This window comes from Microcaecilia unicolor, chromosome 1 (assembly GCF_901765095.1).
Source record: "Microcaecilia unicolor chromosome 1, aMicUni1.1, whole genome shotgun sequence".
Taxonomy (NCBI): Eukaryota; Metazoa; Chordata; class Amphibia; order Gymnophiona; family Siphonopidae; genus Microcaecilia; species Microcaecilia unicolor.
Genome location: NC_044031.1, coordinates 205,293,065 through 205,313,282, shown reverse-complemented (window position 1 = coordinate 205,313,282; position 20,218 = coordinate 205,293,065). Strand labels below are relative to the sequence as shown.

Sequence of the window (20,218 nt, the reverse complement as noted above, 5' to 3'; positions counted from 1 at the left end):
ACACGTGACATTGTAGATTGTAAGAGAAAAAACTACCAAACTTTCCAAGTTTGCATTGTTGAATTCAGGGAGATATGGAAGGAGATGGCATTCACCTCCTCCTTACAAAATATTATCACTGCATAAATTTAAACAATTGTATATTGTGATTTAACGGACCATCAGAGGTGACCTTCCACTGGGAGGAAAAACCCCTATTGTGAAAGTAGGTGAAACACCTTATTTCGTCATCAGTCTGACTTCATTCTTAATTTTTACAATTTTTTGATTCATATAAATTTTGTAACTTTATCATAACTTCGTCATAGTATGTAGAAATGAGTTACAATAAGTAACTTAATATATTTATATACTCAAAAGATTTGGATTACTTATCTTGAATATCACTATAGCGGGGGATGAGTGCCGACACATGTTTCGCCTTTGCTGTTTCAGTGCGTCCCCCTTATCTTGTACTGTGGTGCATATGCATCTTGCTTATTCACCTTCTCCTTGCCATCCCCCAGTATCACAACTGGGCAGCAGTGCTGTGAGCAACACTAGGGATTCCAAGCCTAGGTTGTGCCTGCTCACCTTTAGCAGCTTCCTTTCCTTTTGGGTTGATCCCTCCAGTACTTGGAGGTTGCCAGGATTTATAACATGAACACAAGGTGTTCCTCACAAAGTAAGCATAAATGCCAGTCACCAGATATTAAGAAGTGGCTGGAGATGTGCAGGAGAACTTTTCCAGAATGTGGTCAACCTCGACAGAACAGTACCAACAGACAGGAATGATACCGAAGCAGCAGACAGGAACAAGCACAGTGAGGACAGGTGGAAGATGATCAGAACCAAAAGATAAGCAGAGATCAGCAAAGAAGAATAGCCAAGGAAGTACGAGACCTAGAAACTCACATGAGAGACCTACACAATGGCAGGGTAGAGTGGAGTTTCCAGGTTAAAATAGGTACAGGGCAATAATCAGAGAAGATACATTTTCAGAGGACTAATTGGACCAAAGTGTATTATCAGAGACCAAATCAGAGCAAGTTGCATCATAGCAAAGGACAGCACAAAAGGCAGGAAGAAGCAAAAGATCACTTCCTATGTGAAGAGGGCATCCAGCTTTCAACCACATCTTCACCTCCCAATTTTCACTCCTTTGCAACATCTCCATCTCCTCCAATATTCACCCCTATTCAGCCTTAATCTCCTCATCATCTCTCCAGCAGCTGCTGAGTTATGAATCCCAGGGGCACAGAGAGCCACAGGTCTGCTGTTGTATCCATTCTAATCAATTCTTTCCTGTGTCAGGGAATAAGGAAGTACCTGCAGTACCATTGGTGATGTGGGATAAAGAAGAGCCTCAGGTCAGCCAATGCCACTTTGAAATTGATGCCAACAGGGTAAAGCCAAGTGCCTATTGCTCTTGCCCTTTGTGGAGATAAGGGGGTCTGTGGAGGGATCTCTGGGTTAGGGTAGAAAAATTGGGGTTGCTGTTTTAGAGGTCAGGGGTCAAGATTGAAGTTTTGGAGGGAAGGAGTGGGTGGAGATAAAGGCTGGCAGGGTTGGACAGACCTGGGAAAGGGAATGGATGGTGGCTAAGACTGCAGCACAGGAGAGTCAGGTAGGACTTCTGAATGAGCAGGTAACTGGGAAAAGTTAAAATCGGGGTGTGGGGGGGGGATCAGCATTCAGGAGGACTTATCAGTGTAGGAACAACTCCTACCTGGAAAAGTCCCTCACCGGCTCCTCACACAAAGTCTGGATAATGCTGAGGTTGTCTGTTCAGATTTTTTAGCAGCACTATCCAGGTAGTGCCAAGGAGGTTTAGGGGCAGAGGTAAGATGGAACCAGGAAGTACCTTAGCAGTAAATTTCATTCCACTAACCAGATAACTATCCAGATACAGCAAAAATGCTGTTTTAACTTTATCCAAGTAGTTATCTGGATACTGGTCTGAATATCACCAACCCCCCGAGGATTCTGTTTCTTCTGTGTGCGTCGTCCTGACGTCCTGCACGTTGAACGTGCAGGACGTCAGGACGACTCACACAGAAACAGAATCCTAGGCTTCCACATCAGCTACAGCAACGTGCCGGCCCAGAGACCGGCTGAAGAGGACTTCGACTGGCGGGGGGGGGAGGTTGGGGACCCCCACCAGCACAGGTACCCGATGGCGGTGGCAGGGTAGGGTTAGCGGCGGCGGGAAGGGGGGGTCAAAAGGGTCGGCAGGGGCCAGGGCCAAATCTGGGGGCCCTTGCCCCCACGTAGCTACGCCCCTGAACAAGACCATGCATTGTAGTCATTCTTTAGGTATTATACCACAAATAAGTCATATTTTGGGAAGATGTCCATACAAGAAACTAAAAATAAGACTGTGGTTTTAGGGAGTGTCTGTTTTTATCAGATAGAGATTATATTTGTGATGAAGGTTTAGCCTCTTCTCTCCTGTCATGTAGTATTCAACAGAGCTAATTAATACACTTTTTTTTTTCTTCCCATTTCATTCACAGGTTAATCATACGGCGTGACCACTTGCTAGAGGGCACATTCAATCAGGTGATGGCTTACTCTCGCAAGGAGCTGCAGAGGAATAAACTCTATATAACGTTCGTTGGCGAGGAAGGGTAAGCACCTCTTTTTAAAATAGGCATAATTTTGAAGGGGAAGGGTGTAGTTTTTCAAATACTTCTATTTGATAGTTCTATATATGCTCTTTGGAATAACAATGAAGGCTTCATTTACAAAGGCTTTTACTAACATCACAGAATAGGAGAAAGCCCTTCATAAAATGTGTTACATCCGCACTTAATACAGCCTTTAAAATATCAGCTGGTCTGTACATCAGTTTCTTTTAGTTCTGGGTCACCTTTTTGTTTATTTCAAAGATTTGTTAAAGTGATTGTTATTCAGTTTCTTACTTTAAAAAAAACCACAAACAAACCTGTGCATCACCTTTCCTGTGGTCTTTCCCACAAAAGAAACGTCAGCACTTAACAGACGTGCATTGCACCAATAGTTCCCAAATTGCAACCTCCACCCCACCCCCAAGCCACTCTATATGAGATATTTACATACTTGCATACATTTGGTTTGTGAGCTAAGCAAATTTACATATTTCAATTGTTTTAAACACCAGGCATATCGTATAAGCTCAAGAACTGGAAATAAAAGCCTCTACTTAAGAATGGTCAGTTCATGGCATGTTTTAACTTAATCAGTCATGGAGAGCAGTTTTAAGAACTGCAATGATCAGTTGGCATTGCAGAATAGTCCGAAGTAACAGCACTGGCTCATTACAAACATATAGGTGGTTAGAAGCCCGTCATAATTTGCATGTGTCAATAGTGGCATTTACATACATGTGCATATTGCAAAAACATTCAGCACACAGGGATCCTACACATTCTCGTCTTCAAATGTAGTGTATATTATTCAATGCAAAAAATGTGAAAAAGGATGCTATGTTGGAGAGACAGGCTAATTACTTATGATGAGATGGAATCTACACAAACCACACATCAGAACCAGTGTTTAACCAGGGTGACACCTCTGTAGGACAGCATTTCGCCAAACCGAAGCACTGCACTAATGACTTTATGGTGAGAATACTAAAAGGAAATTAAAAAAAAAACATCCAGGAACATAAAATCTTTGAAATTAAAATGATGAAATATTTTGGCACCCACAAGACAGGACTTAACAAAGATCTGGGTTTCCTATTACATTAGAAACCATAAACATATACTGCTTTGTCACCCTCTGATCACCCATCCATCTCTCCCTGTTTCTTACCTCCCCCTCCCCTCCCACCCCTACCTTCCCCGTGAGACTGTCATTGGAATGCTTTTATGTTTCACAGATATATTCTGATATATGTCATCATTAGCTCATTTCTAAGGGGTGCTTTTACTAAGCCGCAGTAAAACAAAAAGGCCTGCGGTAGTGCAAGCGCATCTTTTGGGTGCATTCTGGGCTGTTTTTTACTGCATCTCAGAGAAAGGGCTGTTTACCACTGGGTAAGTGGCCCGCAGTAGAAATTATTTTCTACCGCGGGATTCGGCACATGCCAAATTCGGAATTACTGCCCGGCTTACACGCTAGCTGAGTGGTGGTGCTGATTTGACGCGCACCATATGCACGTAGGCCCTCCCACGCCTTTGTAAAAGGGCCCCTGAATTTCTGATCTGAAGAAGGGTTACCTTCGAAAGCTCATTAAAAAATGTATTAAGTTAGTCCAATAAAAAAAGGTATCATCTTATTATCTTTTATTGGTTTTGTTTTATTTCTGTTTATTACCTGCAAAAACACGGAAACCCCAATTTTAGAAAGCAGAGATATACACATGCAAATTGCAAGTATGTGTATGTGGCAAGGGGGCAGGACTAGGGTGGGGCCAAAATATACTTGTGCATTCCCCGTTTCAGAAGGGGAATGCGTGTCTCTGCTCATTGTTTTGGACATCGGAATTTACAACTGTTCCCGGGAATTTTTGAAAGCACTCATTTTGGGTAGTGCACTACAGGATGAATTAGAGGAAGTTGCCCCCATAATTCCCCTGTTTACCTGTCTCCAAAATTATTCTGACAAATGATTGTGCGCTCTGTTTTTAATTGAGTATATATCGACTTGTAGGTTTCTAAAATGGCACACATAAATATCTGTGTTGAAACTTATACATGTATGTTCTGAAATGGCAAGCAGAAGGTGGTGTCATAACAAATAAACAACAAAAAACTACAAACAAAAACAAACTTTATTAATCCTTTATATTTCCCCAACAATTCCAAATGTCAAGAATATTCAAATCAAGGTTACAAACTCTCCCGGAATAATGGAGAGTCCATTCCAACCATCAAATATGGTGGTACATCAAAAGGACTCAATTGCCATAGCTGCTGCTGCTCCAACCGGTTTCACCCTTCACAGCTTCATGAGGGAGCTTTCAGCTAAAACAAAACAAAAATAATAATATGAACAGAAACCACAATAAATGAAAACAAAATACACATATAATTAAAAACTGATTAAAACTTGCAGTGTCACAAGGCAGCTCCACTAACCTCAAAGGAACACTATGGCAGAACAGCAAGAGAGCAAAAAACGCCAGCACATGTGCGCTTAATTTATAGCCCGAAAAGTGCACCAAACTTCAGCGCCGATGCATGCGCACTAACCAAAATACCAGCGTATGTGCACCAAAACCCACATTGTATATCATCAATCTGTGCCAAAAACAACAACATAATCATCCATTCACACCAATACCTCATCAATTCATGTTCAAAACACAGTAAATCCACACCAGAAATAGCACTCATATGTATAAACCATTTACAAAAACGTCTGCCATACAATTTCTAGATTTAAACCCAAAGGGGTCAAGGTTTCCCATTTATAAATAAAAACTTGTTCACACTGTAACAATCTGTGTGCCAGACCCCCTCTCCTGTGAGGAAGTTGTTCTAAAACACAGAATTTCAAATCCTGAATTGTATGCCCTTTCTCCTCTTAATGTTGGATAAGGTTTGCTGATTCCTCCTGAGGCTGCCTATGCCCTCTGATCTCCTTATTTCAGGCACACTGTTGTGGTGTATTGGCAAAACTAGCTAAAGCCCACTAGTGTTGGATAGTGGCTTAGCCAGCCAAAGACAAAAATTGGCCTTAAGCTGTATTATTGTAAATTCATAACTTCCCTCTCCTTTTGATGGGGAATCCTGACCTCCTGCTCTTAGTTCACTAGTGGTGAACTCTTAAGTCTGGAATGTTTGCTGGTTTAACAATGTCAATTCATTTACCAGTGGAACCACTAGAGGTCTCTGCATATACATACATGGTGAGATTTCTTGTTTACGTGGCTAAGATCAAGCATAAGGCCTGAATCATAAACCAAGGACGCTCTTTTCTTGGCCTTTTAGCTGAGGAAGATAGTCTGTGTTGTTAGTGATGGTAAAATGGAGTGGAGGAGTAGCCTAGTGGTTAGTACACAGCAGGCTTTGATCCTGGGGAGCTGGGTTCAGTTTCCACTGCAGCTGTTCGTGACCCTGGGCAAGTCACTTAATCCTCCATTGCCCCCTGTACAAATACAGTGGTGGAAATAAGTATTTGATCCCTTGCTGATTTTGTAAGTTTGCCCACTGACAAAGACATGAGCAGCCCATAATTGAAGGGTAGGTTATTGGTAACAGTGAGAGATAGCACATCACAAATTAAATCCGGAAAATCACATTGTGGAAAGTATATGAATTTATTTGCATTCTGCAGAGGGAAATAAGTATTTGATCCCCCACCAACCAGTAAGAGATCTGGCCCCTACAGACCAGGTAGATGCTCCAAATCAACTCGTTACCTGCATGACAGACAGCTGTCGGCAATGGTCACCTGTATGAAAGACACCTGTCCACAGACTCAGTGAATCAGTCAGACTCTAACCTCTACAAAATGGCCAAGAGCAAGGAGCTGTCTAAGGATGTCAGGGACAAGATCATACACCTGCACAAGGCTGGAATGGGCTACAAAACCATCAGTAAGACGCTGGGCGAGAAGGAGACAACTGTTGGTGCCATAGTAAGAAAATGGAAGAAGTACAAAATGACTGTCAATCGACAAAGATCTGGGGCTCCACGCAAAATCTCACCTCGTGGGGTATCCTTGATCATGAGGAAGGTTAGAAATCAGCCTACAACTACAAGGGGGGAACTTGTCAATGATCTCAAGGCAGCTGGGATCACTGTCACCACGAAAACCATTGGTAACACATTACGACATAACGGATTGCAATCCTGCAGTGCCCGCAAGGTCCCCCTGCTCCGGAAGGCACATGTGACGGCCCGTCTGAAGTTTGCCAGTGAACACCTGGATGATGCCGAGAGTGATTGGGAGAAGGTGCTGTGGTCAGATGAGACAAAAATTGAGCTCTTTGGCATGAACTCAACTCGCCGTGTTTGGAGGAAGAGAAATGCTGCCTATGACCCAAAGAACACCGTCCCCACTGTCAAGCATGGAGGTGGAAATGTTATGTTTTGGGGGTGTTTCTCTGCTAAGGGCACAGGACTACTTCACCGCATCAATGGGAGAATGGATGGGGCCATGTACCGTACAATTCTGAGTGACAACCTCCTTCCCTCCGCCAGGGCCTTAAAAATGGGTCGTGGCTGGGTCTTCCAGCACGACAATGACCCAAAACATACAGCCAAGGCAACAAAGGAGTGGCTCAGGAAGAAGCACATTAGGGTCATGGAGTGGCCTAGCCAGTCACCAGACCTTAATCCCATTGAAAACTTATGGAGGGAGCTGAAGCTGCGAGTTGCCAAGCGACAGCCCAGAACTCTTAATGATTTAGAGATGATCTGCAAAGAGGAGTGGACCAAAATTCCTCCTGACATGTGTGCAAACCTCATCATCAACTACAGAAGACGTCTGACCGCTGTGCTTGCCAACAAGGGTTTTGCCACCAAGTATTAGGTCTTGTTTGCCAGAGGGATTAAATACTTATTTCCCTCTGCAGAATGCAAATAAATTCATATACTTTCCACAATGTGATTTTCCGGATTTAATTTGTGATGTGCTATCTCTCACTGTTACCAATAACCTACCCTTCAATTATGGGCTGCTCATGTCTTTGTCAGTGGGCAAACTTACAAAATCAGCAAGGGATCAAATACTTATTTCCACCACTGTAAGTACCTGTATATACTTCATAAACCGCATTGAATGTAGTTGAAAAACCCACAGAAAGGCAATATATCAACTCCCATTTCTCTTAAAATGTCATTGCCATAGGCAATGTTTTGTCCAAGATGAATTGAATGGACATAAAGTCCCAGGTTTAATGATCACAATATAAGTTTTAGCACTCTTCAGCTGTGACTTGTTCAGAGGCATAAAATGAGTGGCACAGATGAACTTCAGACCTGATTTCAACTCTGTACCAGGGGCATAGCCAGACAACAGATTTTGGATGGGCCTAGGCAAGAATTGGGTGGGCACCAAGTGTTCTCCCCCCCCAAAAAAAAAAATTATCTCAGCTGGTAGGAAAATGCTTCTTTCCACCTTGGCAGCAGGCATGCACTGAAAGCATGCGCAGGTGCCGGTGTCATGGAGAGTAGCGTTTTTGTTACCATCAGGGGAAAATCTTCAGCTGGCGGAGCTTGGGATTCCCACCAGTTACCACTAAACATGTGCTACTGTTGGGTGGGCCTGAGCCATAAATGGGTGGGCCCTGGCCCACCCAAGCCCACCTGTGGCTACGCCACTGCTCTGTACACTGATCAGCACAACATAAAGAGGACTTCAAAATATTACAAACCAAACAATAGCTATATATATATATATATTTATTTATTTATTTATTGCTTTTGTATCCCACATTTTCCCACCGTATGGCAGGTTCAATGTGGCTTACATATTGCTAAAAAGGCGGTTACAAAATTTAGATTTGTAGAAGTCTAGTACATAATACAGAAGTACAATAAACGCTTAGGTTGATATATTAGATGGAGTGGCTCAATATGTCATAGCATTCCTTCCTATGTACACAATCTGATTCCTTGCCTAAAGAAATAAAGGTTCAGGCAACAGAAAATAAACAGCACATGAAAATTAATGCACAATAACCCACTAACCCAGTTTCTGACTGTAGGCCAGTCCTTCCATTTGCAGAGCTAATTGCAGGTGTAAGAAATATAGCAACTGATGTTACAGGGCTTTGGGATAAAATCAGGAAAGGTCAAAAGTCTCCTTCGAGTAACCAGGTCACTCCATAGTCCAGGGCATATAAGAAATCAGTTCTGCGTGTTTAGAACTAGAGGTCCTGTACACCTTCTGCAGCGGTCAATATATTTGCTAGAGATGTGCTTTTGTTAGTGTGCATTTGGTTAGTTAGTGCTCCTTAAAAAATTAATGGGTCGATAGTAATTGGGGAGTAAAGTCTTGGCCAGATATTAAGTGGCCGTTAACAGGACAGGGCCGCTGAATATCTGATCAGACTGCCCACCTCTATCGGGGTCATGCTGGGGTAGTCTGGCGGGGGGGAACAAAGGCAGAGCCGGAAGTTATCTGGCACCCTAATATTCTTCGCTTGTGCCCAGATAACTATCCGGTCACATTGAACTGGAGAAAGGGCAGACTTCACTTGCCCAGATACAAGTCTGGGTACTGGTACTGAATATTGGCAGCACCTTGATCATTTCCAGCAGCCACCGATGAACTGGATCTTCAGTGGCGGTTTCCAGGTATGGCACAGCACTAAATATCTGGTTCTGAATAAGCCCACAGTGACCACTGTTTAAAAAACACTGACTGCCACGGGCTGAATACTAACTGAACAGTGTATGCTAAAATGATTTAATGCACACTCATCTAAAATTAATGTTGATTAGTGCATGTTAAAACAATATAGCATGCTATAAATTGCTGTTAAAATGAATATATGAAACTAAGAAAAATAACCCTGAAAATCAAGGAAATTTTGATAAGTGGGTTATACCCACCAACCACAAGATGAAGGCATAGAAAAACTGAATTCCACCTGGAACCAACCAGTATTTCTCTGCCTCCAGTAGATGGTGCAGATGGTCTCCTGCAGCAGGATGATTTTGCAGGCCAGTCTCCTATGCATACAGGCTATGGCCCTATGGTCAAGGGTCTTGTTCAATGAACTCTCAAGGGTTGGCCTACAGGTCTTCGTCCTGGTGGAGCAGGAGGAAACACTTCCCTCCATGGGCCCCAGCCTCAGCCTACAAGCCTTGGTCTGCCCCAGCTCCCATGGGACTACATCAGAAAGAATGATTGGGGATTCAAAGTTCTAGTCTTTAGGCCTAGCCTTGGAGGGAGGGGGGGACAGTGGGAGCAACCAGAGTTCTAATGAGCAGCTAGTGCAGGGTACATCCCCCACCCCCATATCCATTCTGTGTTCCCATCTCCTTCCCAGTTGCACACTGGTTGTCAGGCCCTGGAATAAAAAAAAGAAGACTGAGATGAACTCTCTTCTTCAGGACCTGGAGGACAGTCAGGAGAATTGCTTTCATTCCCCTGACAGTCAGCGGGGATGTGGGCCAAGCACTCCTAGTAACCATATACATTCAACCAAGCAGTCAGGGGCTTGGCCTGCAGGCTGGTTCAGCTCAGTCGGCTGTCTCCAGCGAAGACAGGAGGAGCCTAAATTTCTATTCCTATTTCTGAGGCAGTGATACTTGAATGGAGCAGGAGCTAAGTCTTGTTTGGGGCTATCCTGAATCAGGCAGGTCCATGAGAACATCGGCAGCACTGGCGCTCAGCTCAGCTGTAGGAGGGTGGTGGCCTCTCCGTGGCAGGTTCCCAAGTGCATGTGGGAATATCTGCCATCTTGCCTGTCAACATTGTCCGAATTCCACACTGACTTAAACACCATTACAATTAATATATCTGCCTGGGAATGGTGAGATCAGAAAAAGGAGGCTGAAGTAAGAGGTAGATATGAAAACACAGTCCTGGTTTATAAGAAGTAAACATGAAAATAATGCCCTGGTTTATTTATTTAGTTATTGCATTTGTATCCCACATTTTCCCACCGTATGGCAGGTTCAATGTGGCTTACATATTGCTAAAAAGGCTGTTACAAAATTTAGATTTGTAGAAGTCTAGTATATAATACAGAAGTACAATAAACGCTTAGGTTGGTATATTAGCATATTGTGAGAGAGGTTAATATTATTGTTTTCCATTTCTGAACTTTTCATGATGTATGGTGGTGTGGGATTAGGCAAATCCAGGGGGGAAAGACTTCTTGAAAAGATGTGTTTTCAGGTTTTTTCTGAATTGTAGGTAGTTTTCTGTGAGTTTCAGATCTTTGGGTAGTGAGTTTATAGGAAAGAGGCATGGAAACAAAGCCCTGGTTTATAACAGTGGTTCTCAACTCAGTCCTCAGAACACCTAGCCAGTCAGGTTTTCAGGATGCTCGCAATGAATAGGCATGAAATAAATGTGCAAGCACTACCTTCATTGTATTCAGATCTATGTTATGCATATTTATTGTGCATATCCTGAAAACCTGACTGACTTAACTATCAAACATATAAACGGCAAGTGACCAACTCACCTGCAAATGCGCAGTAGAGGCACTCAGAACGCTAAGAGTGTAGAAGTCCAAGCCCCGCCTCCACCAGCAGTACAGCCCAATAGGGAGGAGGGCTTGGACATGGGCGTGGAAATCGGAGGAGGAGGGAGCAGGGAGGGAAGGAGGGGGCGGAACTGAGGGAAACACGCTGGGGGAGAGAGCAGGGTTGGTGGACCCGGGGGAGGGGGGGCATAGGAAAACAAAAAACTAGCCAGTTGTTACAGGCTTAACGGCTAGTATCCTGAGGGCTGAGTTGAGAACCTCTGGTTTATAAGAAGTAGGCATGGAAATAAAACTCTGTTTTATAAGAAGCAAGCATGGAAACAAGGCCCTGCTTTATAAAACATAGACACTGAAATAAAGTCCTGGTTTTGATGTCTTGCTTTATTTTCCAGCCTGGACTACAGTGGTCCATCCCGGGAGTTCTTCTTCCTTCTATCTCAGGAGCTTTTCAATCCTTACTATGGCCTCTTTGAATATTCAGCCAATGACACATACACTGTACAGATCAGCCCCATGTCTGCATTTGTGGAAAATCACCTTGAATGGTAAAGTCTTGTTCTTTTTTTATTATTGTTCAAAATGAACAGGTCGATTGTCAAAGGAAGTTATACATTTATCAGCAGCCAGTAACCCCCTAATTCTATAAGGTTGCTTTGATATGCGCATGCAAAATTTGACGTGCACCCAAATTGCGCATTCCTCTTAATTTGCTTTTTTACAATCTATTATTGGCACTAATTGGAATCAATTAAGATATACACGCATAAATTTAGGCAAGTGATCTGCACCTAAATTTTGCACGTGTCCAGAAAAAGGGGGCACTTAAATGGGAGGGTCATGGGTGGTTCGTGGGAAGATTGTGGGTGTGGTTTTTTGTTACATGTGCAATTATAGAATAAGGGGACTCCTCGGCAAAATTTAGGTGCGGGTATTTGCACCATATTTTCGTTGGTGCAAATAGATTCGCCTAAATTTAAGCACGACCCCTGGGACTCAAGCACTGTTCTATAAAACCGCACCTAACTTTAGAATAGTACTTAGCTTTTTTTTTGTACCATTTATAGAAACTAGCCCTAAATGTATAAATTCCTTATCCACAGATTTTAAGATGTATGGATAGGGCTAGGATAAAAAAAACATTTATCCTGGCGTTTTGGATCTTCCCTTATTTCACTCTGTTAGACTTGAAGAGTATAGATCTTCTAATTTTTCATATTGCTGGGCCAAAATTATGGAATTTGTTACATCCACAGCAGTGGCGTAGCTATAGGGAGGCTTTGGGGGCCCAGGCCTCCCCATTCCAGCCTCAGGCTCCCCAACTCTGGTGGCCAGTCAAGTGCCTACGTTTTGGGCACTACTGACTGCTATCTCGCTCCCTGCTTCAGCCATCATACTGTCTCCTGTTCTCAATCTAACCACCTTGGTCAGCTCTCTCCTTCTCCTTTCCCTGCAGTGCTGCTGCCTTAAATTTTCCGGGCCACCGGCAGTGTGAGTGAGGTAAGCATACTGCCTTTGGTGGCTCAGAAGCTTTCCCTCTGCTGCAATTTCCTGTCCCACATAGGCGGGACGCTGAAACAGAGGGATAACTTCCGGAGCCGCTTAAGTCAAGTGTGCTCACTCATGCGTCTGGCGGCCCATAAAATTGAAGAAGGCAGAGAAACTGGGAGCCAGAACTAAGGGAGCAAGTAGAAAAGAGCTGACCAAGGTGGTTAGATTGAGACAGCTGAAGCCCATGAGTTTAGTCCTCCTTTCCCTCTCCTCCATGCACCCATCTTCCCCGTTACCCAAATAAAGCAAGCAAATCTATGAGCATCTCTATCCACATTGTCGTTCTTTATTGTTGGTGGTATTTTTATTTGATCTCACTTTTATTTTTCAACATGCCGGCTTGTGCAGCATACAGACATACAAAGAGGAAGCATTGGTTTCATAGGTTAGAATAGTAATTACTTCTAAATAGTAATCATTGTGTCATTTGGATGGGCTGGTTATAGGGACTCACTGTATTCTGATGTTTTCACCTAGTAAAGGGCCACCAAAACAGTCATTATGAGTATCAGGTGCATAACAATCAGACTTACTATTTATAAGTACTGTTAAAAAAAATCATTAATTAGGTTGAGACCGGGGAGCATTTAACATCTTTTTTTTCTGTGCCTACATCAAAAGAAAAAGAAGGCGTGTGGGAACTTGCTCCTTTTGGTTTGTGGAGTGCAGTGGCATATTACTATTATTTCACAGATATGTATTGAATAATGAGGTAGGGGCTTCCTTCATGCAGAACTGTCCAGAATCAGTCTAAATGTGCCAACATTGCTGTGTGAAATTTCCATCACTGTTTCATTATTGCTACCAAGTATTACATATTAAGGGCATTTGCTTTAAACTTTGTTTTCATTCATTTATCCAGTCCTTACATGCCCATAGTTTGTGCTTTTTTGAGCCCAAAGGTGAATCTTAAGGGTGGTTGAATAATTAGGTGTAAACTGTGTTGCTTCTGACTTTACTTGTTTTGGACTGCTTTGGGTCCAACTGTTCTGTACATCTGCTGTCTAGGATTTTGGAAGATGGAAATGAGAAAATAAATTTAAAATTTTAGATATACTCTGTAGAAATTGTTGTTTACTTTTGCAATGTGTGTATGGATACCTGTTCTGATGTGTGCATGTCTATACATATAGCTATGATTTCTGAACATGCGACATCATTAAAGGACAGACTATTTATTGAAATTTATGCAATTTAACAGAATATACTGTCAAATGAAATACAGCCTTCAGATTCAGATGAAGAATACACATTATCACATCAAACATATAAGAAAAGCAAAAGGACAGACTTTTAAATGCCCAGTTGGGTATATATACTAATCTCAACTTGGTTAAATGTTTCAGACTTATCCATCTACTTGCTCCCATGATATAATTGAATTCTATTATTGTTTCACTGCATTTTCAAATATAAGCCACATGAAGACTAACTCAAAATAACCTGTTCCTTAGCTGGGCTCTAGTATTACCATATTGAAAATGCGACTATACCATTGCTCTGTGGTTATGTTCCACTAATAAGTTAAATGATTAACTGACTTTTTTGAAAGGATTATATAACCTTTGGATGCATGACTAGGAACACAAACATATACTTATTTATTCAATATCACAATTCCTCATGTAAGGGAGAAGGGGGTGGAAGGAACACTGTCAGGAACTCCAGGGAGAGAAAGCAGTAGAATCAGAGGAAGGAACAAGACTTATTTTATTAATACAGCTTAATAAGGTATTTTATATTTGTTATAAAGCAAAGTTGAAAGATATGTGCCACTGCAGTAATTATTTTCCAGGATACTGTGATGTATGTTGAGAGGCTGACCAGACTCAAGTCTACTATAATGGTAAAGTTTAAGTTATGAAATAATGCAACTTCATTTCAAAATGTCAGTGTTTCCAAGGTTTCCATAGGTGTGCATGTAGTTTATGTTGATGCAGGACAGACTGTTTACTTAGAAATCCATTATCAAGTGCACTCTAAGGCCTTATTTAGGAGTATACCAAGCACTACTTACACATATATGCCTAGTGCTCCCCCCATGCTAGCTCTGCCCCTCCCCCAGATGTCAGGTCTGGCTACGCCCCTGCTCCACAGTTGAAAGCAGTGAAGAATATTGAAATATTTAAAAAGTTTGGAATACCTTCTTTTTCCAGCAGGCCTTTGGAGATCATTCAAAATAACAATTTTTTCCCAGCCTAAGGGATGAAGTTTATGGATGATGATGCTCCGTAATTTTTTTGAAAGTATTATCATTGTATGTGTCCGTCCTCACTATGCATGTTTGATTGTTCCCTGCCAAGAATGGTAAATTGTATGGATTATAAGTCTTTAAATTAAAAAAAAAAATAGTGAAGGACAGAACAAGGTTGAACAAGGGTGGGAACTAAAATCTATACAGCAGCAATATCTGGTCATTATAGTAGTCCTATCTTTGGCCAGTTTAAGTGAACCGGTTAAGGGCTGAATATCGGTACTTAACCAGTTAAATGCTGGCCGTCCGTAGGCACCCAGATATTTATTACCGTTACCCAGATATGGCCCAGCATTAAGTATCCAGGACTTAATTTCAGCAGCTGCAGTCAGTGCTCAGAAAAACGCTGACCACCACTGGCCTAATATTACTCCCATAGAACAGTAGAATTAAACAGCATCAACGCATCTAAATTTAAGCGTACCTACTTATAACATATCCATAGCAGGCATATATGTATGTATGTGCCTAAATGCAGCATTTATGCTTAAGTGAAGCCCCCTACCCTGCCATGCTGCTCCCCCTGTGAACGTCCCCATGCATTTACACGCTAAGGCAGTTGTGCTTATATTTTATAGAATACTATTGAGCATGCAGCTAGCACTTATGTGGCTAACTCTAATAATCACTTGTATAAGTGCTAGTATTCTATTCAGCCGATATTCAGTGCTATTTAACTGGCCAGGTATGGCTTCTGGCCGGTTCAATAGCACTTAACTGGCTATCCGCAAATATTCAGCGGGGGATATTTATTTATTTATTTGGATTTTGCTCACACCTTTTTCAGTAGTAGCTCAAGGTGAGTTACATTTAGGTACACTGGATATTTCTGTGTCCCAGGAGGGCTCACAATCTAAGTTTGTACCTGAGGCAATGGAGGGTTAAGTGACTGGCCCAAGATCACAAGGAGCAGATTACAACATGTACATAAAATTAATTCATTTTACTCACTTCTGTACAAATATACAGGAAAATGACTATTCTATGGTCCTGCCTGCTGTCACTTATTGCTATGTAATTCAGCTGGTGTTGAGCAAATCCCGGGGTTTTCCGGCTAAGTTAAGACCAATCAAAGAATGAGACCAAATATTCCATTATCAACTGTTGTCATTCACTTCAGTGTCCATTTGAGAATATGCTAAGGAGTCCACTTTAGGAGAAATGAACAAAGCATTTTTCAGCAGTGTACTGTAGCTGAACCACAATGCTATCTTCCTGTTCTTCTGCATCACTACTGTCAGTAGGTCCGGTGTCATAGTAACATAGTAACATAGTAGATGACGGCAGAAAAAAGACCTGCACAGTCCATCCAGTCTGCCCAACAAGATAAACTCTCATGTGCTACTTTTTGTGTATACCATAACTTGATTTGTACCTGTCCTTTTCAGGGCACAGACCGTATAAGTCTGCCCAGCACTATCCCCGCCTCCCAACCACCAGCCCCGCCTCCCACCACCGGTTCTGGCACAGACCGTATAAGTCTGCCCAGCACTATCCCCGCCTCCCAACCACCAGTCCCGCCTCCCACCACCGGCTCTGGCACAGACCGTTTAAGTTTGCCCAGCACCATCTCCGTCTCCCGCCACCAGCTCTGCCACCCAATCTCGACTAAGCTCCTTAGGATCCATTCCTTCTGAACAGGATTCCTTCATATTCTGAATATTCTGCCGTATTGTGCTGGGAGTGAGAATCGGACAAAGCTCCAAAGGACTGAGTGGCAACAGATGCTAAAGACCTAAGTAAAGGGGTGTGTTCCGACACTTCTCCCACCAAATATTCACAGTCAGCACAGAGAGGCTAACCAGCTATATCGCACAATGTAGCCAGCAAGCCGCGAATATTTAGCACATTGCCTGCTAAGTTTGGCAGCCAAATTGGGGCCACCCAAATAGCAGTTCTGTCTTTGGCCGCTATAAACTTAATTGGCCAGCGCTGAATATAACCTAGCCAGTTAAGTTTAAGCCAGCCACAAAAAAACCCAGGTATTCAATGCCTGTCACTGGAAACAGCCCGGTTTAAGCGCCAGTGTTGGACAGGTGCACTGCTCGGTGCCGGGCTGGATCTCGGCACTGAGCACTTTTTGCACGCAATTGGCATTTAAATTTAGGCAACCTGTTATAGAATGAGAGGGCTTATAGATAGTTTATGCCTTAAGCCTGGTGAATAGAGGGGGTCTTTTACAAAAGCATGGTACTGTTTTTAGTGTGCACTATACACTAGAGACGCCATAGGAATATGTGGGTGTCTCTAGCATTTAGCGCAAGCTTATTTTTAGCGCATGCTAAAAAACGCTAGCGCACCTTTGTAAAGTGGGCCTAAACTATGGATAGTGGCAGCAATGTATATTATATAGGGCACCACTGACTGTTCATATAGCAGCACTGAATATACATTTTAATTAAAACTTGACAGCCAGCGTTTAAATTAATATGCCCATTTGCAGCTAATGAATATTACCCTAGGGGTAACTTGATCCAGTTCTGTGGTTTGGCTCTGATGGTAGCCTCAAGATAACTAAGTTTGGGTTCTCTGTTTACCAGGACGAGTAGGGTTGAGTGCAATGTAGACGGAATGGGGGTAGAAATGGCAGTTCATGTAGTAAAACTATTACCGTGTTAGCCACTCAGAACCTGGCTCTTATTAAAGTTGTATATGGGTATATACATACAAATAGTAAGCGCATGCACAGGATTAGGAATCAAGTTTGACAGTCCCTACTGTAGTCAAGGTATTTTCCAAAAGACAGTGAACTGGCAAGTCAAGAACAAGTTTAAATTAGATGAATGAGACATGCAGAAGAGTCCTCCTAGCTTTGAGCTCCCTCTCAAATTCCTTTTTCTGCAATCATGTTTATTTTCTTCTCTGGAGATTATACAATAAAGCTGACAATTTTAATTTAATTTAAAATTTTTAGCCCACTCTGCCAATCTAGACAAGTAACAATAAAAACATAGTAATAAAAACCATACCATACAACAATGTACAATAATGTCATACATGCCTTATCGGCAATATACCAAAAAAAATCAATCATACTTTATCATCCTGTTAATTGTTTATTTATTTTTATTTCAATGTATTTGGTAAACCATCTTTCAATAGAATATCAAAGTGATTCACAATGTCATAACAAATCAGAATACTCTGCTCATACACAACACAATGAATTCAACAATGAGGGAGATGAGTAGCACAACTGAGTTCAATCTTGTAGACTAGAGATACAAACAGAACACCTAAAGTCTCAATTTAAAATATCTGCTCTATAAAATTCTGGGAAAAAATAAAACTCCGAGAATCAATATCATGGAATCGAGCTGAGATCCATGAGTTCACAATTGCACTCATTTCCAGATTAAATGCTTGTTTGAATAGTCAAGTTTTCAGTGCCTCTCTAAGGGGGTCTTTTACTAAAGCTTAGCTCAAGTTATCTGCAACAGGACCCATAAGAATAAAATGGGCTGTGCTGCAGATAACTCGAGCTAAGCTTTAATAAAAGACCCCCCTAAGTTCATGTGGAAGAGTCCCAAACTGAGGAACAGCATATCCAAAAGCTATATGATGGAAGAAATCTAATCATAATGTCTGTGGGAAGGAACTATCTAGTAATTATACTGTGAGAATCAGAGGATTATGTAGGGCAGTATGAAAGGAGAGACAGTGTAAATTGGAAGGCTTTCCTTGCATAAAATGCCCAGTGATCTAAGATAAAGATCTTAAATTTAATTTGCATTAAAATAAGCAACCAATGTCTTTCAGTACAGGAATAACATGATATTGATTTTTGGTGCCATATAGCAACATGACAGCTGTGTTTTGTGTCAACTGTAGACGCTTCACTTGATACTGTGGACATCCTATGAGCAAGGATTTACAATAGTCTATTCTACTAATCACGAGTGCATGTAGTGCAATTTTGAATGCCTTTTGGTCTAAGAATGGCTTTATATATCAGATTTTCCTTAATCAGTAGAAGCAGTTCTTTTGAGCAAATGCCAGTTTATATCCTAAGCACTTAGCCTTCCAAAGTTCCATAGAAACCTTTGGAACTTTGGAGGCTAAGTGCGTAACACCCCAAAATCCATAATGTTTCACATTTAGCTGGATTCAGGAACAGTCCGTGATCATCCAACCAATGTTTTATCTGGTCTAATTTAGATTGCTGAAATAAGGTATCCTAGGAGTAATGAGCAAAGTCATTTGTATGTAATCTGCATAAAATGGGCATGCAGCCCCTAGGTCTTGAATCAGTAGTGCCAGCGAGGAAAGATGGGGCTAAGCCTTGTGGAACTCCGTATGGCAAAGATTGAACCAAAAGACTGATCATTATGGTCACCTGGATTGATTGGCTTTATTGATATACTGCTCAATACTGAGAGCCCTCTTTACTAAGGCACGTTAGCATTTTAACACGCCTACGATTAGAATGCGTGCTAAACGTGTAGGCATCTATAGGGATATTGTAGGTGCATACACAGTTAACAATCGTACATGGTTAACGTGTTAAAGACGCTAAAGCGCCTATAAACACAGTCTTTGTAAACAGGGCCCTGAGTGTCTGAGCAGTTTACAACAAACATTAAATATATACATCTTACTTCATATATATAAAACTCAATCACAGACCAAATCATTAAACACTATTAAAAGTATCTAAATATGCTGAAATAATAAAGACTTTTAGCTTGTTCGAAAATCCAATATGAAGAACAGTCGGAGAGCCACGGTAGCCTTAAATTCCACAAAGATGGTCCAATGTAACAGAACATTCGCTTTGCGTTGAAATTAATCTGACAGTATCCAGTTTTAAAAGTCCTTTCTGAGAAGAGCATAGCTCACATGAAGGTGAATACTTAACCGACTTTCTAGACAAATATTCCGGACTCCCTAAGTTTAAAGCTTTAAAAACAAGACACAACATCCTAAATTTCATCCATTTCTCAACAGGTAAACAATGAAGCTCATTGTTACCAGCCTTGCAGCAGTATTTGTGCTAACTGTAAACATTGTAGACTGGTTTTACTGGAGCCAATTAGCAGAGAATTACAATAGTCTAATCTGCTCGTAATGAATGCATGGACCAATTTAATCAAATTTCCTTTATTGAGAATTGGTTTCCACTGCTTTATAAGTAAATAATAGAAACACGATTTCACTATGTGGTCCTTTTACTAAGGTGCGCTGAAAATGGCTTGCGGTAGTGTAGGCATGGGTTTTGGGCGCACGCCAATCCATTTTTCAGCATGCCTGTAAAAAAGCCCTTTTTTTATTTTTGCCAAAATGGACATGAGGAATAATCTAAATTGCCACGTGTCCATTTTGAGTCTGAGACATTA

At 41.7% G+C, this 20,218-nt stretch overlaps 1 protein-coding gene across 1 annotated transcript in view; it reads left to right on the top strand.

The window, feature by feature from the left end:
* Positions 1 to 20,218, top strand: part of HECW1 (HECT, C2 and WW domain containing E3 ubiquitin protein ligase 1) — a gene marked incomplete at its 5' end in the record, with an annotated part of 389,530 nt that overhangs the window by 300,301 nt on the left and 69,011 nt on the right. The window contains 2 exons of the mRNA XM_030203827.1: positions 2,496 to 2,609; positions 11,473 to 11,625. Coding sequence (XP_030059687.1) covers positions 2,496 to 2,609; positions 11,473 to 11,625 — 267 coding nt within the window. The remainder of the gene's footprint in view (positions 1 to 2,495; positions 2,610 to 11,472; positions 11,626 to 20,218) is intronic.